Source organism: Moschus berezovskii, chromosome 18 (genome assembly GCF_049115385.1).
Source record: "Moschus berezovskii isolate FMDL1 chromosome 18, NW_MosBer_1.0, whole genome shotgun sequence".
Lineage (NCBI taxonomy): Eukaryota > Metazoa > Chordata > Mammalia > Artiodactyla > Moschidae > Moschus > Moschus berezovskii.
The window spans coordinates 5,665,878-5,688,389 of NC_142477.1; the positions used below are offsets into that span (position 1 = coordinate 5,665,878).

At 54.6% G+C, this 22,512-nt stretch overlaps 1 protein-coding gene across 2 annotated transcripts in view; it reads left to right on the plus strand.

Moving 5' to 3' along the window:
* Nucleotides 1–22,512, plus strand: part of AHRR (aryl hydrocarbon receptor repressor) — an 89,285-nt gene that overhangs the window by 63,044 nt on the left and 3,729 nt on the right. For both annotated transcript variants that reach the window (XM_055422333.2, XM_055422334.2), the window contains exons 5-10: nt 1,424–1,513; nt 9,212–9,341; nt 10,175–10,311; nt 14,951–15,150; nt 21,897–21,958; nt 22,163–22,304. In XM_055422333.2, coding sequence (XP_055278308.1) covers nt 1,424–1,513; nt 9,212–9,341; nt 10,175–10,311; nt 14,951–15,150; nt 21,897–21,958; nt 22,163–22,304 — 761 coding nt within the window. The remainder of the gene's footprint in view (nt 1–1,423; nt 1,514–9,211; nt 9,342–10,174; nt 10,312–14,950; nt 15,151–21,896; nt 21,959–22,162; nt 22,305–22,512) is intronic.

A 22,512-nucleotide genomic window follows, 5' to 3' on the forward strand; every position in this document is an offset into this window, starting at 1 on the left:
AACAATCATTAAGATATTGTGAATTGGAGAAGGCAATGGCAAGCCACTCCACTACTCTTGCCTAGAAAACCCCATGGATGGAGAAGCCTGGTAGGCTGCAGTCCGTGGGGTTGCTAAGGGTCGGACACGACTGAGCGACTTCACTTTCACTTTTCACTTTCACACATTGGAGAAGGAAATGGCAACCCACTCCAGTGTTCTTGCCTGGAGAATCCCAGGGACGGGGGAGCCTGGTGGGCTGCCGTCTATGGAGTCACACAGAGTCGGACACGACTGAAGTGACTTAGCAGCAGCAGCAAGATATTGTGAATAACATACATGAGTAAATTTAAAATAAAGATGCAATGGATGCATTACTAGAAAAAATTTTAAAATGCCATAACTGATATAAGAAAAAATTCTGAATATACTAACAGCCATAAAATAAACCGACATGGCACTAAAATTCACCCCCTTTCCACTCACCATCTCCCCAAAATGCACCCAGACTGGAGGATCTTAGAGGTGAGGTGAACCAGACGTTCTAGGAATACGTTTTCCTCATCATAAATAAGTGGGTATCAGTTCAGTTCAGTTCAGTTCAGTCGCTCAGTCGTGTCCGACTCTCCGCCACCCCATGAATTACAGCACGCCAGGCCTCCCTGTCCATTACCAACTCCTGGAGTTCACTCAAACTCATGTCCACAGAGTCGGTGATGCCATCCAGCCATCTCATTCTCCATCGTCCCCTTCTCCTCATAGAAAATGAAAAAAGAGGGAAAGGATATTTGATGATTAGGCACGCTTGAACACCAAAATAAAGAGAGAAGCTTATAGGTGGATTTCCTTGAATATAGATGAATATTTCCCAAGTGAAATGCATCAGTTCCAAGAACACATTAAAAATGATGATCAGATAAGATTTACCCTCCATAGGCAAGAATGATTCACCATCAGAAAATCTGTCAGTGTAACTCACTACATTAATAGACTAAAGAAAATCTATGTGATGATTTCAGTAGATACAGAAATAGCCTTTGTTGGAGCTCAGCATTTTTTCACGATAAAAATTCCTAGAAAACCCAGAATATAGCGTAGAAGAGGGTGCCTGCATGGGAAACCCCACCTTGTGGCGCAAATGTTCCTGCTGTATCAGGTATTGCTGCGTCCCATCTCACCACGGTGACGTTTGTATTTTATAAAACATCGTTTGATAATCATCAGAAAAAGAGCCCAAGTCATGAGCCTTATAAACGGTGACCAAGTTCTCATGTCACCTGCTGGCTCAGGACATTTTGCGAACAGTCATAAAAAAATTAAAAGCGGGCCTTTCTGGAGGTTATGAATTCAGACCACAAAACAGGGAGGAAATGGTTGAAAAGCCAAACAGAAGCAATGCCTGGTGTTTTCACTGTGAGTGACATCGGTGTTCTGTTTGTTCTAGTCTCTCCACGGCTTCGCTCTGGTGGTGAGCGCGGAAGGGATGATCTTCTACGCATCGGCCACGATCGTGGACCACCTGGGGTTCCACCAGGTGAGCACAGCGCCCCATCTGCTGCAGTTCGGTCCCACTACCTTGAAGGTGTGCGTTGCCTGCAAGGTGTGTGTGCTTAGTTGCTCAGTCACGTCTGACTCTGCGACCCCATAGACTGTAGCCCGTCAGACTCCTCTGTCCATGGAATTCTCCTAGCAAGAATACTGGAGGGGGTTGCCATTCCTTCCCAACCCAGGGATCAAACCCGGGTCTCCTGCAGTGCAGGCGGATTCCTTATTGTCTGAGCCACCAGGGACCTTGAACTGTTAAACTTCAAGGTTTAAAATGTTTCTAAAATCAAACTTTTTCTTTTTTAAAATCACCGACCTTTCGCCAGATAAGATTTTGCACACCCGGCTTTGTCTGGGGCTCAGGGTCATGGCGAGAGGCATGACCGTGTCTTGGGTGTCCCTAGTCTCAAAGCAGAGACTTGTGCGCCTGCAGCCCGACCTCTGTGCTCCTCTCTGCGAGAGACTGGTCAGGGCCAGGGTAGGGACCTGTCCTGAGCTGGATTTCGGTGTCTCAGAGCCCGGGTGCGACGCACAGTCAGGATGCAGTGTGCTCAGAATAGCTGCTGCAGGTGCGCAGAGAGCTCTCCCGGAATGTTGCCCCGTCAGCACAGCCCAGACGATTCCAGACCTCAGGGCAGAGCAGGATGGAGTCCATCCAACCCTGGTTCCAAGGAGGCAGCTCAGTGAGAAGCCCCAGGAAAGGAAGTGGGACCTGGCTTGGCCTCTGGGAGGGAAAAGTCTCATGAGCAATCCCAGCCCAGAGTCAAACGCTGCTGGTGAAAACTCCTGGCTCTGCAACTGGGGTCTGAGGACAAGCTGGACACAAGTGTGCCCACCCCCCCCCCAAATAAAACCACCCACCCCAGCCCTCTGCAGGGAACTCACAGAACAGGGTTATAAACTCCAGGAAGCCACCAGCTGCCAGCCCTGGCACCTTCCCTGAGGAATTCAAGATAAAAACAGGTGGATTTGAGAAAGAACAAGACAGAACCTGGAAAAACCCAGAATATAGTGTGTCTGTGCTCAGAGCCTCATCTGGGGGCAGAACGGGCAGTGATTGGAACACTTGACTATAGAGAATGACTGGAAGCTTAAAGACACAGGGAGAGCCAGAGGGAGGTGCGGGCACAGCGGGTGGAGGGCAGTGGGGCTGAGCCGGGCCTGAAGCACATTTGAGACCCCCTCGCCAGCAAGGCCACGGTGGCCCCTGGGAGGTGGACAGTCCACCAAGGGGCCCGCCCGCTGGCGTGCTCGCCTGGAGGCTGGAGACCGCCCTGCGGAGCCCGGGCACGTCTGCGGGCAAAACATCCGCAGCACCCGGGTCAGAGCCCAGCGAGGAAGCAGGAGGGGGAGCAGGCTTTCAGTTAATACCGAAAATCCTCCCGACGGGCCAGAGCCCAGGGCCGCCGCCCGGCTTGGGGGAGAAGCCTGGAGGCCGGCGGCCTGCGGGCATCCGGCTCCGCCCCTTCGGCGCCGGCCTCCCCGCCAGCTGTTGGGCGGCCCCCGGGCGCGCTCCGCGCCTCTACCTGCCGCCGACCCGCGGCGCCTGCTTCCCTCGGGGCCGGGCCGCTCGCGAGCAGCGCCCCTCGCCCAGGCCCGCCGGGCGGAGCGAGGCCGAGGGCGCGACGACTCGAGCCGCAAGCAACGAAGCCTTCCTCGCGCCCCGGGCGTCGTGTGCAGCACCTGGCTCTAGAAAAGTGTGATGTGGTCACGTGCGCCCGCTGAGAATTTTTGGTTTTTTGTCCCAATCGCTGTCACCTGAGTTGCTCTCTAAATTCTCCGGACACTCACACCGCCTGCCTTTGGCTGTGTGATTCGAAGGTCCCACCCCCGGGTTTGGTTTCCATGGGAAATGCAGGTGCCCTGTAGAGACCTGATTCCAGGTCTGAACTTGCTAATTGGAGCTTTTGTTTTCTTGGAACTCGGTTATTTCCTCAGAAGTGTTAGAAGTTTAAAAAAAAAAATAGTTTTGCCTTTTATTATAAGGAAATTGTTTCCAAATGCCATTAAATCAGGCGGTGCCTCTAGTTTATGTAAAATATTTCATGAACATATTAGACCAGCCCTGTGCTATTATTGTCAGCTTCTTGGGCAAAATGCTTTACAAAAAGTCAGGAACCAGCCGTTTCCTGTGGCAACCTGAATGCATCGGTTCAAAATCTCGAGTTTCAGTGCTCTTTGAGATGAACAAATAGGCTTTAGATGTATATTTGAGTTGCCCTTGCCTTTGCTGCTACAAGACGTTGTCCATCCTCTCCGAGGTCAGCAGCAGGGGTGTCTCGTCCGCAGGTGAATCAGGATGGATGTGAGGGCCTGTGGCAGGAAGCAGTTAAGGGCCCACGGGCACGGAGAGCAGATATACGCTCTCTCTGTGCAAAAGGCAAGGATGGTCGCTACTGGAATGAGCTGTTTGTGAAAACGGCTGCGCTTTTATCCTCCACTCTGCGGAGGGCGGTTCGGAGCAAGATGCCGACGCTCTGACCTGACCAGAGCGGGCTTGTTCTGTGCTCTGTGAACAGCTGGCATGTCACTCTCTCCTGATTCTCACCCCACCGTTTATTCTTCTTGACCTTGTTTGTAGGAATCAAACCCTAGACATTAGGAAAGACGAAGGGAGGCCAGGCTAACCGCTGTGATCTCGGTTTTCTCATCCCAGAAAATGTCAATATTTAAGTGTGTGTGTGTGTGTGTGTGTGTTAGTTGTTCATTTGTGTCCAACTCTTTGTGACTCCACGCACAGTAACCTGCCAGGCTTCTCTGTCTAACACCTTCAGAGTCGCCTGATATGCGATGCCTCCTCCAGCTCTGCTTGTCCTCCAAGTCGATCTCCTCCTGTGTCAGTTAAGCCGCAGACCCACCCCTTGTGTCCCTTTCGTGGATTATCTGAGGTGTGCAGAGATGGCAAATGGGTCAGCAGGGTGCCCCTGGGTTTCTGCTGAAACTCACCAGGGAATATGTGGATCACAGTGCCTACTTATTAGTTTACAGTGAGAAATATCCAGCGCTCAGACATCAGCACAGTTTTTTTCCTTTAATCAAAACCATGGAGGGGAAAATGCCATCCATCAAAGAAGGATGGAAAAACACCAAATTCCTAGTAATGAGTCAAGCAAATCATACGTAGTACTTCCACTCAGAAAATGTAAAGCATTATTTAAAGAAATTAAAGATCCAGAGCATCGAAGAATTGATGCTTTCTAATTGTGGTGCTGGAGAAGACGCTTGAGAGTCCCTTGGGTAGCAAGGAAATCCAACCAGTCAGTCCTAAAGGAAATTAGTCCCGAATATTCATTGGAAGGACTGATGCTGAAGCTCTAATACTTTGGCCACCTGATGCAAAGAGCTGACTCATTGTAAAAGACCCTGACGCTGGGAAAGATGGAGGGCAGGAGGAGAAGGGGACGACAGAGGATGAGGTGGTTGGATGGCATCACCGACTCGATGGACATGAGTGTGAGCAAGCTCCAGGAGACAGTGAGGGACAGGGAAGCCTGGCGTGCTGCCATCCATGGGGTTGCAAAGAGTCGGACACGACTTACCAACTGAACAGCAAGAAAATGGAAAGGTATGCTGTGAATTGTAGGACTTAATATTATTATCTTAAAGGTGACAGATCAAGTTATAGAATAACTGGCGTCCCTGGGGGCTCAGTGGAAAAGAATCCACCTGCCAATGCAGGAGACACAGGTTCAATCCCTAGGTCGGGAAGATCCCTGAAGAAGGAAATGGCAACCCAGTCTAGTATTCCTCCTTGGGGAATCCCATGGACAGGGGAGCCTGGCGGGCTACAGTCCATATTGTTTCTAAGAGTCAGACGCAACTTAGCGACTTAACAGCGACAACAGAGAACAGAAACTGTGTTGCTTTTCTGGGAGGAAACTGGACAAGCTAATGGGAAATGCACAGATCTGAGCAAATCCAGTACCACGGGGGAGGGCATTGATGATCTCTGGGACATACAGTCCCAGATGCAACACTTCATGTCCAGCTCAGTGACTGAGACCAGTGGGGTCGGCGTGAAGAAGAACACACGGCTTCATAAGACAGGGGAGGTTCACAGCAGATTTGGGTTCACAGTGAAGACGATGTTGCCAGGAGGTGGGCAGGTGCTGGTCTTGTCAGTAAACGGTGCCTCGTGGACTGGATCCTCTTGAAAAAGATGAATCTTGACACCTACCTCACACCACGCAGAGTCAATGGTAGACGGTGGAAGCTTCTAGAAGATGACAGGGCAGAGTCAGGAGGCATCTGAGGAAGAAGCACACAGAGAGGGCAGAAACCCTACATTCCTGACCGTGAGGAGAGACCGACGGATCCGGCCGTGTCAGACCCACGAGGAGCGCGGCAGGCCCAGGAGTGGGGAGGATGTCTGCCGAGGAGTCCACCCGAGACAGGACTCCCGTCCGGGAGGTGGCGGGGCAGCCAGGCGGCCCTGTGGGGACTTGGGAGAACGACAGCAGCGGGCGCCGCGCACGCACACGTTCATCTGAAAACCAGTGAGTCTGTGGGAGGCGCTCGCTTCGTGAGTCCTCCCGCCACGCCGATTAAACAGAAACCGAGCCGCGGGGCCGCCCGGGCTCGCACACGGCCGGGCGAGGCGTGCTTGCACACTCACGCTGGCGGCGTGCTCCGCTGGGGCTGAGGCCCTGTCCACCCCGCGGCCCACATTCCAGTCCGGGGTGCGGGCCCAGCAGAACCGCCCTGGAAGACGCCGGAGCCGCGCCGGCGAGAGGCCCGGACGGCAGCGAGGGACTCCCCAGCGGCGCTGTGTCTGGCGGCAGAGAGCCACAGCACGGAGGGACTGCAACGCTGCTTCACGCGCCGGGACCGTGAGCTGACGCAGAGGACACGGGGCTCCGTTTGGGAACAGAACCAGCCCTGGGTGCGGGGTCTGAGCCGTGGTCGCCTGCGCGTAGGGCGCAGGGAAGGGTTCTGAGTCCTGACGGGGTGGGGAGGCTGCATGACTGTGATGTGGGCACATTATCGCTCTGCGTTACGCCTGCGTCGCAAAAGTGCACGAGGAGAGCTTCAGTGTGGGACATGCCCTTGTGACCCTGGAGCCTCCAGGTGAGGGGGCCTCCAGGCGAGGGGAGCCTCCAGGTGAGGGGACTTCCAGGTGAGGGGGCCTCCAGGTGAGGGGACTTCCAGGTGAGGGGGCCTCCAGGTGAGGGGACTTCCAGGTGAGAGGAAGCCTCCAGGTGAGGGGGCCTCCAGGTGAGGGGAGCCTCCAGGTGAGGGGGGCCTCCAGGTGAAGGGAGCCTCCAAGTGAGAGGGAAGCCTCCAGGTGAGGGGAGCCTCCAGGTGAGGGGGCCTCCAGGTGAGGGGGGCCTCCAGGTGAGGGGAGCCTCCAAGTGAGAGGGAAGCCTCCAGGTGAAGGGGAGCTTCCAGGTGAGGGGAGCCTCCAAGTGAGAGAGAAGCCTCCAGGTGAAGGGGAGCCTCCAGGTGAGGGGGGCCTCCAGGTGAGGGGGGCCTCCGGTGAGAGGGAAGCCTCCAGGTGAAGGGGAGCCTCCAGGTGAGGGGGCCACCAGGTGAGAAGGAAGCCTCCAGGTGAGGGGGCCTCCAGGTGAGAGGGAAGCCTCCAGGTGAGAGGGAAGCCTCCAGGTGAGGGGAGCCTCCAGGTGAGGGGGGCCTCCAGGTGAGAGGGAAGCCTCCAGGTGAGGGGAACCTCCAGGTGAAGGGGAGCCTCCAGGTGAGGGGGCCTCCAGGTGAGAGGGAAGCCTCCAGGTGAGAGGGAAGCCTCCAGGTGAGGGGGCCTCCAGGTGAGAGGGAAGCCTCCAGGTGAGGGGAGCCTCCAGGTGAGGGGGGCCTCCAGGTGAGAGGGAAGCCTCCAGGTGAGGGGAACCTCCAGGTGAAGGGGAGCCTCCAGGTGAGGGGGCCTCCAGGTGAGAGGGAAGCCTCCAGGTGAGAGGGAAACCTCCAAGTGAGGGGAGCCTCCAGGTGAAGGGGAGCCTCCAGGTGAGGGGGCTCCAGGTGTGTGAGAATCAGAAGGTGCTGCAGATGTCAGCAGGAGGGAAGGTCTGGTATGTCCCCGTCCCCCGTGAGTGGTCCTCATTCATGCCAGAGCCCTGGACAACACTGACCAAGGACTACAACACTTCTGACTACAACACCTCAGAGTCCGCTTCTTTCTGTGAAACCTGTGTCTTAGACTCTGGGGGGCAGTGTGTGTATGTGATTAGAATTTAGCCTTCGAGTTACAATCACACTCATTTTCTACCTTCCTGGGGTTACCTGTTTGACATTCAGGGGCCACAGTTACAGGAGGAGCCCGAGGAGAGATGGTGCCCACCTGGAGGCACCCCTCACCTGGAGGCTCCCCTTTACCTGGAGGCTCCCCTTTACCTAGAGGCCCCCCTCACCTGGAGGCTCCCCTTTACCTAGAGGCCCCCCTCACCTGGAGGCTCCCCTTTACCTGGAGGCCCTCCTCACCTGGAAGCCCCCCTCACCTGGAGGTTCCCCTTTACCTAGAGGCCCCCTTCACCTGGAGGCCCCTTCACCTGGAGGCCCCCGTCACCTGGAGGCCCCCCTCACCTGGAGGCTCCCCTTTACCTAGAGGCCCCCCTCACCTGGAGGCCCCTCTCACCTGGAGGTTCCCCTTTACCTAGAGGCCCCCTTCACCTGGAGGCCCCTTCATCTGGAGGCCCCCATCACCTGGAGGCCCCCTCACCTGGAGGCCCCCCTCACCTGGAGGCTCCCCTTTACCTAGAGGCCCCCCTCACCTGGAGGCCCCCCTCACCTGGAGGCTCCCCTTTACCTAGAAGCCCCCATCACCTGGAGGCCCCCTCACCTGGAGGCTTCCCTCACCTTGTGGCCTCCCCATCCACTCTGAGTGAGGTTGTCTCTTACCTCCTAAGAGGGTAACCTCATTTGTGAAGCCTAGATCCTTCAGGAACTTTTCCTCCATCTGGTTTTTACAGTGGCCAGTTGGGAAACAACTGAAACTCAGCAATGAGCAGTGGAAGGGGCCAAGGGGCTTCTGCGGGACGGGGGTCCCAGGGGTTAATGAGTGATGCCATTCAGTTCAGAGGGGAAGATGTGCACCAGCCTCTGTGTTTGTTGACAGTCAGGATGTTTTCGCCGACAGTACCAACAATTGAGTCCGCTGAGGTCTGCCATCATAGCCCGAGGCAGGGCCTTGGTGCCCTGGACTGTGGGTTCCCAGCATGGACCTGGGTGGTGAGGCGGCCTCTGTGCTCAGGGCCTGAGCAGGTGGGGGAACCCAGCACCAGAGAGAGGGTTGTGGGTTGGAGGGTCCTTACAGCATCCTGCCGGGGCAGCGATCAGGCCTAGGGATCCCAGCCTGGCCCCGTCTCACTGTACAGGTGTGCTTCCCTAATTAACTTTGTGATCCGAGTGTAACAAAGAGGCTGGAAGGTGACCAGATGTAAGCGCACAGCTCAATGCGGTTGGAGTCAGCTTTGAACAGTGGGAATCTTGATTCCAAATGAAGTTTGGTCTCTGAGCCCCTGATCTGCCCCTGGAGGCACCGCCTGGCCTGGGGGGCACTTTGTGGGCTGGATGCCTGCTGTCCAGGCAGTGTTGGTTGCCTCCTGTGGGGAGGAACTTTCTCTTCACGGGTGTGACTTGCCTTTGACAGATGGATGAGACGTTTCTGTGGTCATTAACCCTGGAGTAAAGTGTGGACACTCCCTCGGGCTAAGGCTAAAGTGACTGTCTCATGTTCCAGACGGATGTGATGCACCAGAATATTTATGACTACATCCACGTGGACGACCGCCAGGACTTCTGCCGGCAGCTGCACTGGGCCATGGACCCTCCCCAGGCAGGGTGCGGGCAGCCCCTGCTCTCAGAGACAGGTGGGTCCTGGGGGCCCTGGTCTGATGCAGACTCGGAGGTTCCTGAAACACATGGACGCCTCCGCAGCGGTTGCCCCTTTCCTCCTCCTCCTGTTGAATCGGCGTTGATGCTCCTTCCTCCTCGGAAACCTCCTCCCACGCCCCCTCCCTTCTCAGGAGGCTTCCCCAGGGTGCTCCCTGGCTCCCAGGGCACCTGTGTCTCCTGCCACGCCTCTGTGTTCTGCAGGGTGTGAGGCCCAGAAGCTAGGGACCCTGTCTCTAGTTTTGCAAACTCCTCCTCAGACACACATCTTCTAGGAAATTCTCTCCGCCCACCTGAGATTTACCTGAAACAGTCTCCCAAATGTTGATATCTGGGGACGTTGTTACCTGTGGGCAGGACCCCCGAGGTGTCCCAGATCTGCGGCCCCTGCCCAGTGGACATGCCAGGCAGGCGCCCAGGTCCCCGAGATGGCAGAGCAGATGAGAGCTCGGGGGTCAGGGCGAGTGGCCTCCCCTGGGGTGCAGTGCAGGGAGACGGGGTCCTGGGTCTGCCCCACGTTCCCCACGGCGGTCAGGGATTCCAGGAGTTTCCAACACGCCTTCACACAGCAGCGTGGGTCACCTTCTGCAGGTGGAGAAGATGCAGTGCCAGGTGCCAACCAGCTTTACAAGCTCAGAACAAAAGCCCGAGCTGACGGACACTCATGAGGGGTGCGGTGGGTGTGCTCCGGGAGGGAGGCTGGTTTGGAGCTGGCCTGTGCATTACGTGCTGACAGCTGCTATTGGCACCACGAACTTGCTGACCAGGGTGTGTTTCTGCTTTCTCCCTGGTCCCCACCATCTGTGCCCAGGAGAGGATGCTGTCCTGGGGAGGCTGCTCCGGGACCAGGAAGGGGGCGTGGACCCACCCACTGAGTACTCAGCCTTCCTGACACGTTGCTTCATCTGCCGTGTGCGCTGCCTGCTGGACAGTACCTCAGGCTTCCTGGTGAGTAAGTGGGTGGGGACGGCACCTGGGGCCTCCTGGTGAGTGAGTGGGTGGGGATGGCACCTCAGGGTTCCTGGTGAGGGAGAGGGTGCAGGATGGCACCTCAGGGCTCCTGGTGAGTGAGAGGGTGGGGATGGCACCTCAGGGCTCCTGGTGCATGAGTGGGTGCAGGATGGCACCTGGGGCCTCCTGGTGTGTGAGTGGGTGGGGATGGCACCTCAGGCTTCCTGGTGAGAGAGCGGCTGCAGGGCCGGTGCTGCGTGAGTCCAGGCCTGGGCCTGGCACGGGGCTCCAAGGTCCATGGGAGCAGTTGGCAAAGCAAGGGGCGGGGTATGGCCGCCTCGGGGGGGTCTGGCCTTGATGGGGCAGGGCTGAGTCGTGGCAGGTTATGAGAGTGAAGTGGGGCCTCTGCAGGGGTGACACCCCCACCCCTGCTCATCCTTTACTCACGCGGTCGGTTGGTTGTCCAGAGGCCTTTTGTTTTGATCATACTTGGTTTTCAGTTTTGTGGAAAACTAAGATGGTTTTTGTTCCACATGGATGTAGATAGATTTTACCTGACACTGAGGCAGGGCTTGGAGCCTAGGTTGAAGTGAAGCCGTGTCTGAAGCACAGAGTAGAGGAAACAAGCAGAAGAAGTCAGTTTAGAGTGTCTCGTCACATTTCACCACAAGGCTGGTCGCTACACGTGCAGGGAAGAGCTCTGGAGTGGGGACTGAGGCTCCGAGTATGCGGGGTGGGCAGCTCAGACCCTGGGCTCACCCCAGCCCCCCGCCTGCGTGCAGGGAAGAGCTCTGGAGTGGGGACTGAGGCTCCGATTATGCGCAGTGGGCAGCTCAGACCCTGGGCTCACCCCAGCCCCCCTGCCTGCGTGCAGGGAAGAGCTCTGGAGTGGAGACTGAGGCTCCGAGTATGCGGGGTGGGCAGCTCAGACCCTGGGCTCCCCCAGCCCCCGCCTGTGTTCAGCCTGCTCACACCCAGCGGGCAGGGCTGCCCCCGAGAGCCCTGGTCAGAACTTCAGGACACGCAGTTGATGTTGGGTTTTTAGCTCCAAGTCTTCCATGGGGGGACTTTTCACACCAAAGAAACTATCCGGTGCCACAGATCAGGGCTTTTCCCCCAGAGCTGGATGTAAGATGTCCCAGCGCGGCCAGGACTGCTCACACCAAGCCCGTGGCCAGCACACGTGGGGGCTTTCAGGCCTTTGTTCGCCCCATGAATTCACGCAGAGATGGAGAGATGGCAAGGGGCGGGTGGGTGGAGGGAGGGACAGACGGAGGGACGGAGGAGAGATGCAGCGTCTGCGTCCCCACAGGGCAGGGTGCCCTGAAGTCACGTGAACTTACTCAGTTATGGATCAACTTTCCATTAGACAGAGCGCTTTTATTTTATCGCACACTCCAGAGTTACTGTCTGGCTTTTTAACTCACACCAAATGCTCACAGGCATCCAAGTCTATGCCCTGACCACTAATGCTGAAAGAGCTAAAGTTGAACGGTTCTATGATGACCTACAAGGCCTTCTAGAACTAACACTGAAAAGAGATGTCCTTTTCATCACAGGGGACTGGAATGCAAAAATAAGAAGTCAAGAGATACCTGGAGTAACAGGCAAGTTTGGCCTTGGAGTATAAAATGAAGCAGGGCAAAGGCTAACAGAATTTTGCCAAGAGAACGCACTGGTCATAGCAAACACCCTCTTCCAACAACACAAGAGAAGACTCTACACATGGACATCACCAGATGGTCAACACCAAAATCAGATTGATTATATTCTTTGCAGCCAAAGATGGAGAAGCTCTATACAATCAACAAAAACAAGACCAGGAGCTGACTGTGGCTTAGATCATGAACTACTTCTTGCCAAATTCAGACTTAAATTGAAGAAAATAGAGAAACCACTAGACCATTCAGGTATGACCTAAATCACATCCCCTACAATTATACAGTGGAAGTCACAAATAAATTACAGGGATTAAATCTGATAGACAGAGTGCCTGAAGAAGTATGGATGGAGGTTCATGACATTGTATAGGAGGCAGTGATCAAGATCATCCCCAAAAAAAGAAATGCAAAAAGGCAAAATGGTTGTTTGAGGAGGCCTTACAAATAGCTGAGAAAATAAAAGAAGCAAAACACAAAGGAGAAAATGAAAGATATACCCATCTGAATGCAGAGTTCCAAAGAATAATGAGGAGAGGTTAGAAAGCCTTTCTCAGTGATCAATGCAAAGAAATAGAGGAAAACAACAGAATGAGAAAGACTAGAGATCTCTTCAAGAAAATAAGAGATACCAAGGAAACATTTCATGCAAAGATGGGCTCAATAAAGGACAGAAATGGTATGGACCTGAGAGAAGCAGAAGATATTAAGAAGAGGTGGCAAGAATACACAGAACTGTACAAAAAAGATCTTCATGACCCAGATAATCACGATGGTGTGATCACGCACCTAGAGCCAGACATCCTGGAATGTGAAGTCTACTGGGCCTTAAGAAGCATCATAACAAACAAAGCTCATGGAGGTGATGGAATTCCAGTTGAGCTATTTCAAATCCTGAAAGATGATGCTGTGAAAGTGCTGCACTCAATATGCCAGCAAATTTGGAGAACTCAGCAGTGGCCACAGGACTGGAAAAGTTCAGTTTTCATTCCAACCCCAAAGAAAGGCATTGCCAAAGAATGCTCAAACTACCGCACAATTGCACTCATCTCACACGCTAGCAAAGTAATGGTCAAAATTCTCCAAACCAGGCTTCAACAGTATGTGAACCGTGAATTTCCAGATGTTCAAGCTTGGTTTAGAAAAGGCAGAGGAACCAGAGATCAAATTGCCAACATCTACTGGATCATCAAAAAAGCAAGAGAGTTCCAGAAAAACATCTACTTCTGCTTTATTGATTATGCCAAAGCCTTTGACTGTGTGGATCACAGCAAACTGTGGAAAATTCTTTAAGAGATGGGAATACCAGACCACCTCACCTGCCTCCTGAGAAACCTGTATGCAGGTCAGGAAGCAGCAGTTAGAACTGGACATGGAACAATGGACTGATTCCAAATTGGGAAAGGGGGATGACAAGGCTGTATATTGTCTCCTGCTTGTTTAACTTCAATGCAGAGCTGCTGCTGCTGAGTCGCTTCAGTCGTGTCCAACTCTGTGTGACCCCATGACAGAAGCCCACCAGGATCCCCCATCCCTGGGATTCTCCAGGCAAGAACACTGGAGTGGGTTGCCATTTCCGTCTCCAATGTGTGAAAGTGAAAAGTGAAAGTGAAGTCGCTCAGTCGTGTCCGACCCTTAGTGACCCCACGGACTGCAGCCTACCAGGCTCCTCCATGATTTTCTAGGCAAGGGTACTGAAGTGGCTTGCCATTGCCTTCTCCGAGTACATCATGCAAAATGCCCAGCTGGATGAAGCACAAACTGGAATCAAGATTGCTGTGAGAAATATCAGTAACCTCAGATATGTAAATGACACCACCCTTATGGCAGAAGGAGAAGAGAAACTGAAGAGCTTTTTGATGAAAGTGAAAGAGGAGAGTGATAAAGCTGGCTTAAAACTCAACATTCAAAAAATGGAGATCATGGCATCTGGTCCCATCACTTCATGGCAAATAGATGGGGAAACAATGGAAACAGTGACAGACTTTATTTTCTTGGGCTCCAAAATCACTGCAGATGGTGACTGCAGCCATGAAACTAAAAGACGCTCCTTTGAAGAAAAGCTATGACCAACCTAACCGCATATTAAAAATCAGAGACATTACTTTGCCAACAAGGGTCCGATCTAGTCAAAGCTGTGGTTTTTCCAGTGGTCATGTATGGATGTGAGAGTTGGACTGTAAAAAAAGCTGAGCACTGAAGAATTGATGCTTTTGAACTGTGGTGTTGGAGAAGACTCTTGAGAGTCCCTTGGACAGCAGGAGATCCTACCAGTCCATCCTAAAGGAGAACAGCCCTGGGTGTTCATTGGAAGGACTGATGCTGAAGCTGAAGTTCCAATACGTTGGCCACCTGATGCAAAGAGCTGACTCATTGGAGAAGACCCTCAAGTTGGGAAAGATTGAAGCTGGGAGAAGGGGACAACAGAGGATGAGACGGTTTGATGGCATCACTGACTTGATGGACAGGAATTTGAGCAGACTCTGGGAGACAGTGGAGGGTTAAGCCTGGTGTGCTGCAGTCCATGGACTCACAGAGTCGGACACGACTGAGCTGACTAACTGAACTCATGCTTTAGATCAGGAAAATCCAGTTGTCCCTGAGTTTTACTGCCATGAGTGGATGGCGTTTGGGGAGTGGAGGGTCATGGGGCCGGTCCTCAGAGGTGGTCGGCTCCAGCACATCCTCCCAGGGGCTGCCTGGTGACTCCGGCCAAGTCCAGGAACGTTCACACACCTGGATGAGGACTCACACGCCCACGAGTGCACACACGGGAACAGACTGGAAGTTTAGAGAAAGTTATAGGGAAATCCTGAATGATTCGAAGGCAGTGGGGAGCGCCTGTCCCCAGGGGCCGGCACGGAAGGCGTGTTGGTTTCCGTCATTGGGAATGAGCTCCGAGGCCTCTGGCGGTTGACCAGTTAGCCTGGCTAATTCACCCTGTGATTGTGCCTCCGTTTCTGTCTTCGAAACGCCAGACGATGCAGTTTCAAGGACGACTGAAGTTCCTCTTCGGACAGAACAGGCGGGCGCCCTCGGGCGCAGCCCTGCCCCCACGGCTGGCCCTGTTCTGCGTGGCGGCCCCCCTGGCCCTCCCCGCCGGCATGGAGGTGAGGATGAAGACCATGTACCCCAGGGCGAAGCACAGGGCGGACGTCCCGGCCTCGACCGACGCAAAGTGAGTAGAGGCCCCGTCCGCGTTCCTGCTGGGCCACACGCGGTGGCTGCACACGTGCGTTTTCTGTCTGCTCTCACTTCATTTCCATCAGGGCATATGATAAAAAAAAGAAGTTTGCTGTTTTTAAACCCGCTACATCATGTGAGAAGCAACTATTAGAAAAAAGAAAACCTGTCACTAGTATTTGTCAACCGTGGCAGCGAACCTGCCTCTCGTCATTCCCCAGCCCTCCACTCAGAGCCTCAGAGGCAGTGCTGGGCCCCAGTCCCCACAGGGATAGGGGTGAGGCTGCAGCCTCTGTTTGGCCCCCCCATCAATTCTAGGCTCACAGGGGCACATGCTGGGGACAGGGGCTCCACAGGTGTCCTGGCCTTCCGGCTCAGATGGAGAAGAATCCGTCTGCAATGCAGGAGACCTGCGTTCAGTCCCTGGGTTGGGAAGATCTCCTGGAGGAGGGAATGGCCACCCACTCCAGTATTCCTGCCTGGAGAATCCCATGGACAAAAGAGCCTGGCGGGCTACAGTCCATGGAGTTGCAAAGAGTTGGACATGACTGAGCGACTAACACTTTCACTTTCAGAAAGTTAGGTTTTCTAGGAGATTCCCAGCTATGATCTCTGGAATGGTTAGATTTGTGTTGTGTGGGTCAGGTTCTGGGACAGGTTAAGCTTCTGTGTGCCTGTAAACTGTGTTTACTGCTATGTGAGGAGACCCTGGGGAGGGGGACGTGTCTGAGGTCTGTCTGTCTTCTTGCTCAGTACCCTCCACCATGCCCTGTCCAGGGACAGACTGTCAGGAGACCAAGTCCCCAGCACTCAGGTTCCCCTTGGACCTCAGCGCCAGTTCACAGGCCCGGGAAACCTCCCATTCCTGCCTGGGGTTCGTGGGGGCCTGAGGGAGCCCTGCCTTCAGGCACAGGCACCTCATCACAGCCTCCAGGTCCCACGGGCCTGCACCCTAAGGCAGCAGTGTTCTGGAGCATTTAAAAATTAAATATATATATATTATTTAAAAGGTAGAAAATGTAAAATAAGAGGGAGGGAAAACAGGATACTCACAGGAAAAAGCTGTAAAAATAACTGATGAGGCAACTAAGACAGGAGCTGCAACAGAGCCCGGAGGCCACACCCCCAACACCTGCGTGTTCACACCCCAAACACCTGCGAGTTCACACCCCAAACACCTGCGTGTTCACACCCCCACACACCTGCGTGTTCACACCCCAACACCTGTGTGTTCACACCCCCACACACCTGCGTGTTCACACCCCCACACACCTGCGTGTTCACACCCCAAACACCTGTGTGTTCACACCCCAACATCTGTGTGTTCACACCCCCACACACCTGCGTGTTCACACCCCCAAAACCCTGTGTGTTCACACCCCCAACACCTGTGTGTTCACACCCCCAAACACCTGCGTGTTCACACCCCAACACCTGCATGTTCACACCCCCACACACCTGCGTGTTCACACCCCAACACCTGCGTGTTCACACCCCAACACCTGCATGTTCACACCCCCACACACCTGCGTGTTCACACCCCCACACACCTGGGCGCACTCACCTCCTGCCTCTCAGAGTCCTCTGCGTGTCCACACCCCCACACACCTGGGTGCACTCTCCTCCTGCCTCTCAGAGTCCTCTGCGTGTTCACACCCCCACACACCTGGGCACACTCTCCTCCAGCCTCTGCCTCTCGGAGTCCTCTGCGTGTCCACACTCCCACACACCTGGGCGCACTCTCCTCCAGCCTCTGCTTCTCGGAGTCCTCTGCGTGTCCACACCCCCACACACCTGGGCACACTCACCTCCTGCCTCTCAGAGTCCTCTGCGTGTTCACACCCCCACACACCTGGGCGCACTCTCCTCCTGCCTCTCAGAGTCCTCTGCGTGTCCACACCCCACACACCTGGGCACACTCTCCTCCTGCCTCTCAGAGTCCTCTGGTGTCCACACCCCCACACCCCTGGACGCACTCACCTCCTGCCTCTGCCTCTCAGAGTCCTCTGCGTGTCCACACCCCCACACACCTGGGCACACTCTCCTCCTGCCTCTCAGAGTCCTCTGCGTGTCCACACCCCCACACACCTGGGCACACTCTCCTCCTGCCTCTCAGAGTCCTCTGCGTGTCCACACCCCCACACACCTGGGCGCACTCACCTCCAGCCTCTGCCTCTCGGAGTCCTCTGCGTGTTCACACCCCCACACACCTGGGCGCACTCACCTCCTGCCTCTCAGAGTCCTCTGCGTGTCCACACCCCCACACACCTGGGCGCACTCACCTCCAACCTCTGCCTCTCAGAGTCCTCTGCGTGTTCACACCCCCACACACCTGGGCACACTCACCTCCAGCTTCTGCCTCTCGGAGTCCTCTGCGTGTTCACACCCCCACACACCTGGGTGCCCTCTCCTCCTGCCTCTCAGAGTCTACTGCGTGTCCACACCCCCACACACCTGGGCGCACTCACTTCCTGCCTCTGCCTCTCAGAGTCCTCTGCGTGTTCACACCCCCACACACCTGGGCGCACTCACCTCCTGCCTCTGCCTTTCGGAGTCCTCTGCGTGTTCACACCCCCACAACCTGGCGGGTCTTGTGGGGCGGGACCCCCTATTGCTGGCAGGTGGGGAGGCCCTGCCTAGACCCCATACCCAAGCACTCTCCTCCAGCCTCTGCCTCTCAGAGTCCTCTGCGTGTTCACACCCCCAACACACCTGGGCGCACTCTCCTCCTGCCTCTCAGAGTCCTCTGTGTGGTCACACCCCCACACACCTGGGCACACTCACCTCCTACCTCTCAGAGTCCTCTGCGTGTTCACACCCCCACACACCTGGGCACACTCTCCTCCTGCCTCTGCCTCCTAGAGTCCTCTGCGTGTTCACACCCCCAACACCCCTGGGCACACTCACCTTCTGCCTCTCAGAGTCCTCTGCGTGTTCAAAGTCCCTGGGTGGCGATGGTGACTGAGCCCATACGCTGCACTCTCAAATTCCCAGCCCTGTGATCAGATGGAGGGAAAATCCTCCCTCCATCGCTTCTCCATAGCAAAGTAATGCTCAAAATCCTCCAAGCCAGGCTTCAACAGTATGTGAACCAAGAACTTCCAGATGTTCAAGCTGGATTTAAAAAAGGCAGAGGAACCAGAGATAAAACTGCCAATATCTGTTGGTCATCGAAAAAGCAAGAGAGTTCCAGAAAAACATCTACTTCTGCTTTATTGATTATACCAAAGCCTTTGACTGTGTGGATCACAACAAACTGGAAAATTCTTCAAGAGTTGGGAATACCAGACCACTTGACCTGCCTTTTGAGAAATCTGTATGCAGGTCAAGAAGCAACAGTTAGAACCAGATATGGAACGACAGACTGGTTCCAAATCGAGAAGGAGTATGTCAAGGCTGTATTTTGTCACCCTGCTTACTTAACATATATGCAGAGTACATGCGAAATGCCAGGCTGGATGAAGCACAAGCTGGAATCAACATTGCCGGGAGAAATACCAGTAACCTCAGATATGCAGATGACACCACCCTTATGGCAGAAGGCAAAGAAGAAGTAAAGAGCCTCTTGATGAAAGTGAAAGAGGAGAGTGTAAAAGCTGGCTTAAAACTCAGCATTCAGAAAACTAAGATCATGGCATCCGGTCCCATCGCTTCATGGGAAATAGATGGGGAAACAGTGGAAAGAGTGAGAGTAAAAGTCGCTCAGTCGTGTCCAACTCTTTGTGACCCATACAGTCCATGGGACTCTCCAGGCCAGAACACTGGAGCGGGTAGCCGTTCCCTTCTCCAGGGGATCTTCCCAACCTAGGGATCGAACCCAGGTCTTCCACATTGCAAGTAGATTCTTTACCAGCTGAGCCACCAGGGACACCCAAGATTACTGGAGTGGGTGCCTTTCTCCAGCGGATGTGCCTGACCGAGGAATTGAACCAGGGTCTCCTGCATTGCAGGCGGATTCTTCACGGAAGCGAAACAGTGAGAAACTTTATTTGGGGATTCCAAAATCACTGCAGATGGTGACTGCAGCCATGAAATTAAAAGATGCTTGCTTTTTGGAAGAAAAGCTATGGTCAACCTAGACAGCATATTAAAAAGCAGAGAAATTACTTTGCTGACAATGGTTTGCTAGTCAAAGTTACGGTTTTTCCAGGAGTCATGTATGGATGTGAGAGTTGGACCATAAAGAAAGCTGACTGCTGAAAAATATATACTTTTGAACTGTGGTGTTGGAGAAGACTCTTGAGAGTCCCTTGGACTGCAAGGAGTTCAAACCAGTCCATCCTAAAGATGCTGAAGCTGAAACTCCAATACTTTGGCCACCTGATGTGAAGAACTGACTCATCTGAAAAGACCCTGATGCTGGGAAAGATTGAAGGCAGGAGGAGAAGGGGATGACAGAGGATGAGCTAGTTGGATGGCATCACCAACTCAACGGGCATAACTCTGAGCAAGCTCCATGAGGCCTAGGGTGCTGCAGTCCATGGGGTCGCACAGTCAGACACGACTGAGCTACTGAACTGAACTGACCAGACTGATCGCTTCTCCAGGAGGCGTGCTGTCCCCTGGCGGCCGCGCGGGGAAGCGCAGGGAGGCCAGCCTCCGCGGCGGGTGTGGACTCCGGGACCACCTGCCGCTGCCCTGGGCGGGCGGCGTGGACACCTGGACATCACTCGGAGGGCTGGCGAGGTTCTTCACGTGAGGCTGTGACTCTATACAGAGGGGGCTGTGCAGCGAACACTAGACACACGCTGTCAGTTCAGTTCAGTTCAGTCGCTCAGTCATGTCCGACTCTCCGCGACCCCATGAATTACAGCACGCCAGGCCTCCCTGTCCATCACCAACTCCCGGAGTACACTCAAACTCATGTCCACAGAGTCGGTGATGCCATCCAGCCATCTCATTCTCCGTCGTCCCCTCCTCCTCCCGCCCCCAACCTTTCCCAGCATCAGAGTCTTTTCCAGTGAGTCAACTCGTCGCATGAGATGGCCAAAGTATTGCAGTTTCAGCTTTAGCATCAGTCCCTCCAATGAACATCCAGGACTGATCTCCTTCAGAATGGACTGGTTGGATCTCCTTGCAGTATAAGGGACTCTCAAGAGTCTTCTCCAACAAACTCAGGGAGGTTATCACAGAGTGCCAGGCTGGGCTCCCTGTGTTAACACAGCATCCTCTTGTCCGCTCCCGGTTTTACACGGGACGATGTGTGTGTGTGGACGCAGTCTTCTCCAGCGGCCCCCTCCGTCCCCCACTGTGTCCACAAGTCCATTCTCTGCTTCTGCGCCTCCACGCCTTCCCTGCAGATGGGTCATCAGTGCCATTTGACTAGAGTCCGCATACACGCGTTAATATACGACATTTGTTTTCCTCGGTCTGACTCACTTCACTGGATATCAAGCTCTAGGTTCTGCTGTGGGGAGCGGAGGGGATATATGTATAATTATGGCCGATTCACGTTGTTGTGTGGCAGAAGGCAACATTGTAAAAATTTTAAAAATAAAGAGAAAAACTGGAAGAGAGGAAGAACCCTCCAACATTTTGGGAAAGAAGCTTCTGTTGCCTTGTGGGTTTTCTGGAGCCGAATTCAGCCCTGAGCTGAACTCCTCGCTGCAGTGCCTCCTCCCGTCCGTTCCCCTCTGAGCTCAGAGCCGTGAGGAGTGAACCCGGGGAGTCTGAGGCCCAGGAGGCTGGCTCTGGATGGAGCATCGTGCTCGCTGGAGCCAGTTCAGGTCCTTTATGATCCTTCCTGAAGGGGCCTTTGTGACACGGCCTCGCTCCTGAATGTTCGCGGGTCCTGGGTGTGAGCCGCATGCTCTCCACCCCGTCCTGTGTCTGCTGTGTCTCTGGGTCCATCTGTCCTGAAGGGGCCTTTGTGACACGGCCTCGCTCTTGAATGTTCGCGGGTCCTGGGTGTGAGCCTCATGCTCTCCACCCCGTCCTGTGTCTGCTGTGTCTCTGGGTGCATCTGTCCTGAAGGGGCCTTTGTGACACAGCCTCGCTCCTGGATGTTCGCGGGTCCTGGGTGTGAGCCGCATGCTCTCCACCCCGTCCTGTGTCTGCTGTGTCTCTGGGTCCATCTCTGTCTCCGTCCCTCCTCTGTCTCTGTCTCAGCTCCTGCAGAGACACCCACGAGATAGAGAGTCAGGTCCACTGCAGGGCAGGGAGCTCTGGCTGTGGGGCCAGTTGGCCAGGGTTTGAATCCCACTCCTGCACCTGCTGTGGGGGCAGCTTCAGGCAAGTCACTTAACACTTCAGAGCCTCGTCTTTTTGTTTTGAAATATAAACAAAATATGATCTGCAGGATAAGTTGCGAGTTGCCTTAGGATCTATGATTGTAAGTTCTATGAGACACAGGTGTGTGTGTGTGTACACACTGCCCTGGGCAGTGGTTCGGTGTCACTAACATCGAGCTCACAGTGACTTTGTGAACTACTGCAAATAACTACGGCAGGTCACAGGGGTCTGTCTTCACTCTGACCATCCAGGAGAAAGGAAACACGCCGAAGCCCATTCTGGCAGCCGTGTATGTCTGCTTTCTGAAGCACATTCTTTAGTGCTTCGCTGGCCTGAAAAGGGGTGTGAATTGGAATTTCCAGCAAATCTGTAACTGAGAGAAGGCTCTCCAGTCTCCACAGACTTTCACACGGGGAGTTACTGTATCTTTCGCACACCTGTCGTGTGTAATTTCTGCCCTTGACACAGATGTAATCTGCTTGGTGCTTTGCTCTCTTCTGTCCTTTGCAGAGCAAAAGCTGCCTCGAGTCTCTGCGAATCAGAATTGCACGGAAAACCCAATTACTTAGCAGGTACTCCTCACAGTTCTCTCCACCACCTTTTCAAATGGGTGAAATGACCGTATCCCTGGAGGCAGGGTTGGGGCTCGATCAGTCTGGAGCATGGGGCTGGCGGGCGGGCAGAGACGGTCTCACAGGTATTTTGTCACCTGTGCAGAAGATGAGTGTCCACCCGTCCCAGGCACAGCTCAGCCTCGCTTTTCCAAATCCTGACAGGGAGAAGCAATGGAGAAAATGGCCTCTCCTTGTTCAGGACACCAGAGGATGCCTGCCGCTGGGGCCGGGTCATGGCCCGGGGTCCCTGCCTGTGCCTCCGGGGCGGCCCTGACCTTGTCCTTGACCCCGAGGGCGCTGCAGGGTAAGTGGCCCTTGCCCTCAGCAGCTGAGCCTCCCTGGGTGGGACGGGAGGACACAGAGGCCCCACTGCTGCTTCTCACCCTGGAGGTTGTCCCCACCACGTGGGGAGTGGCTGGGACACTGACTCCCCAGCCTCCGTCCTCGCCTTCGCTCAGAAACCCTCTCCCCTCGCTCCCAACCCAGCCCCCCCCCGGCCCTACCAGGTGCTG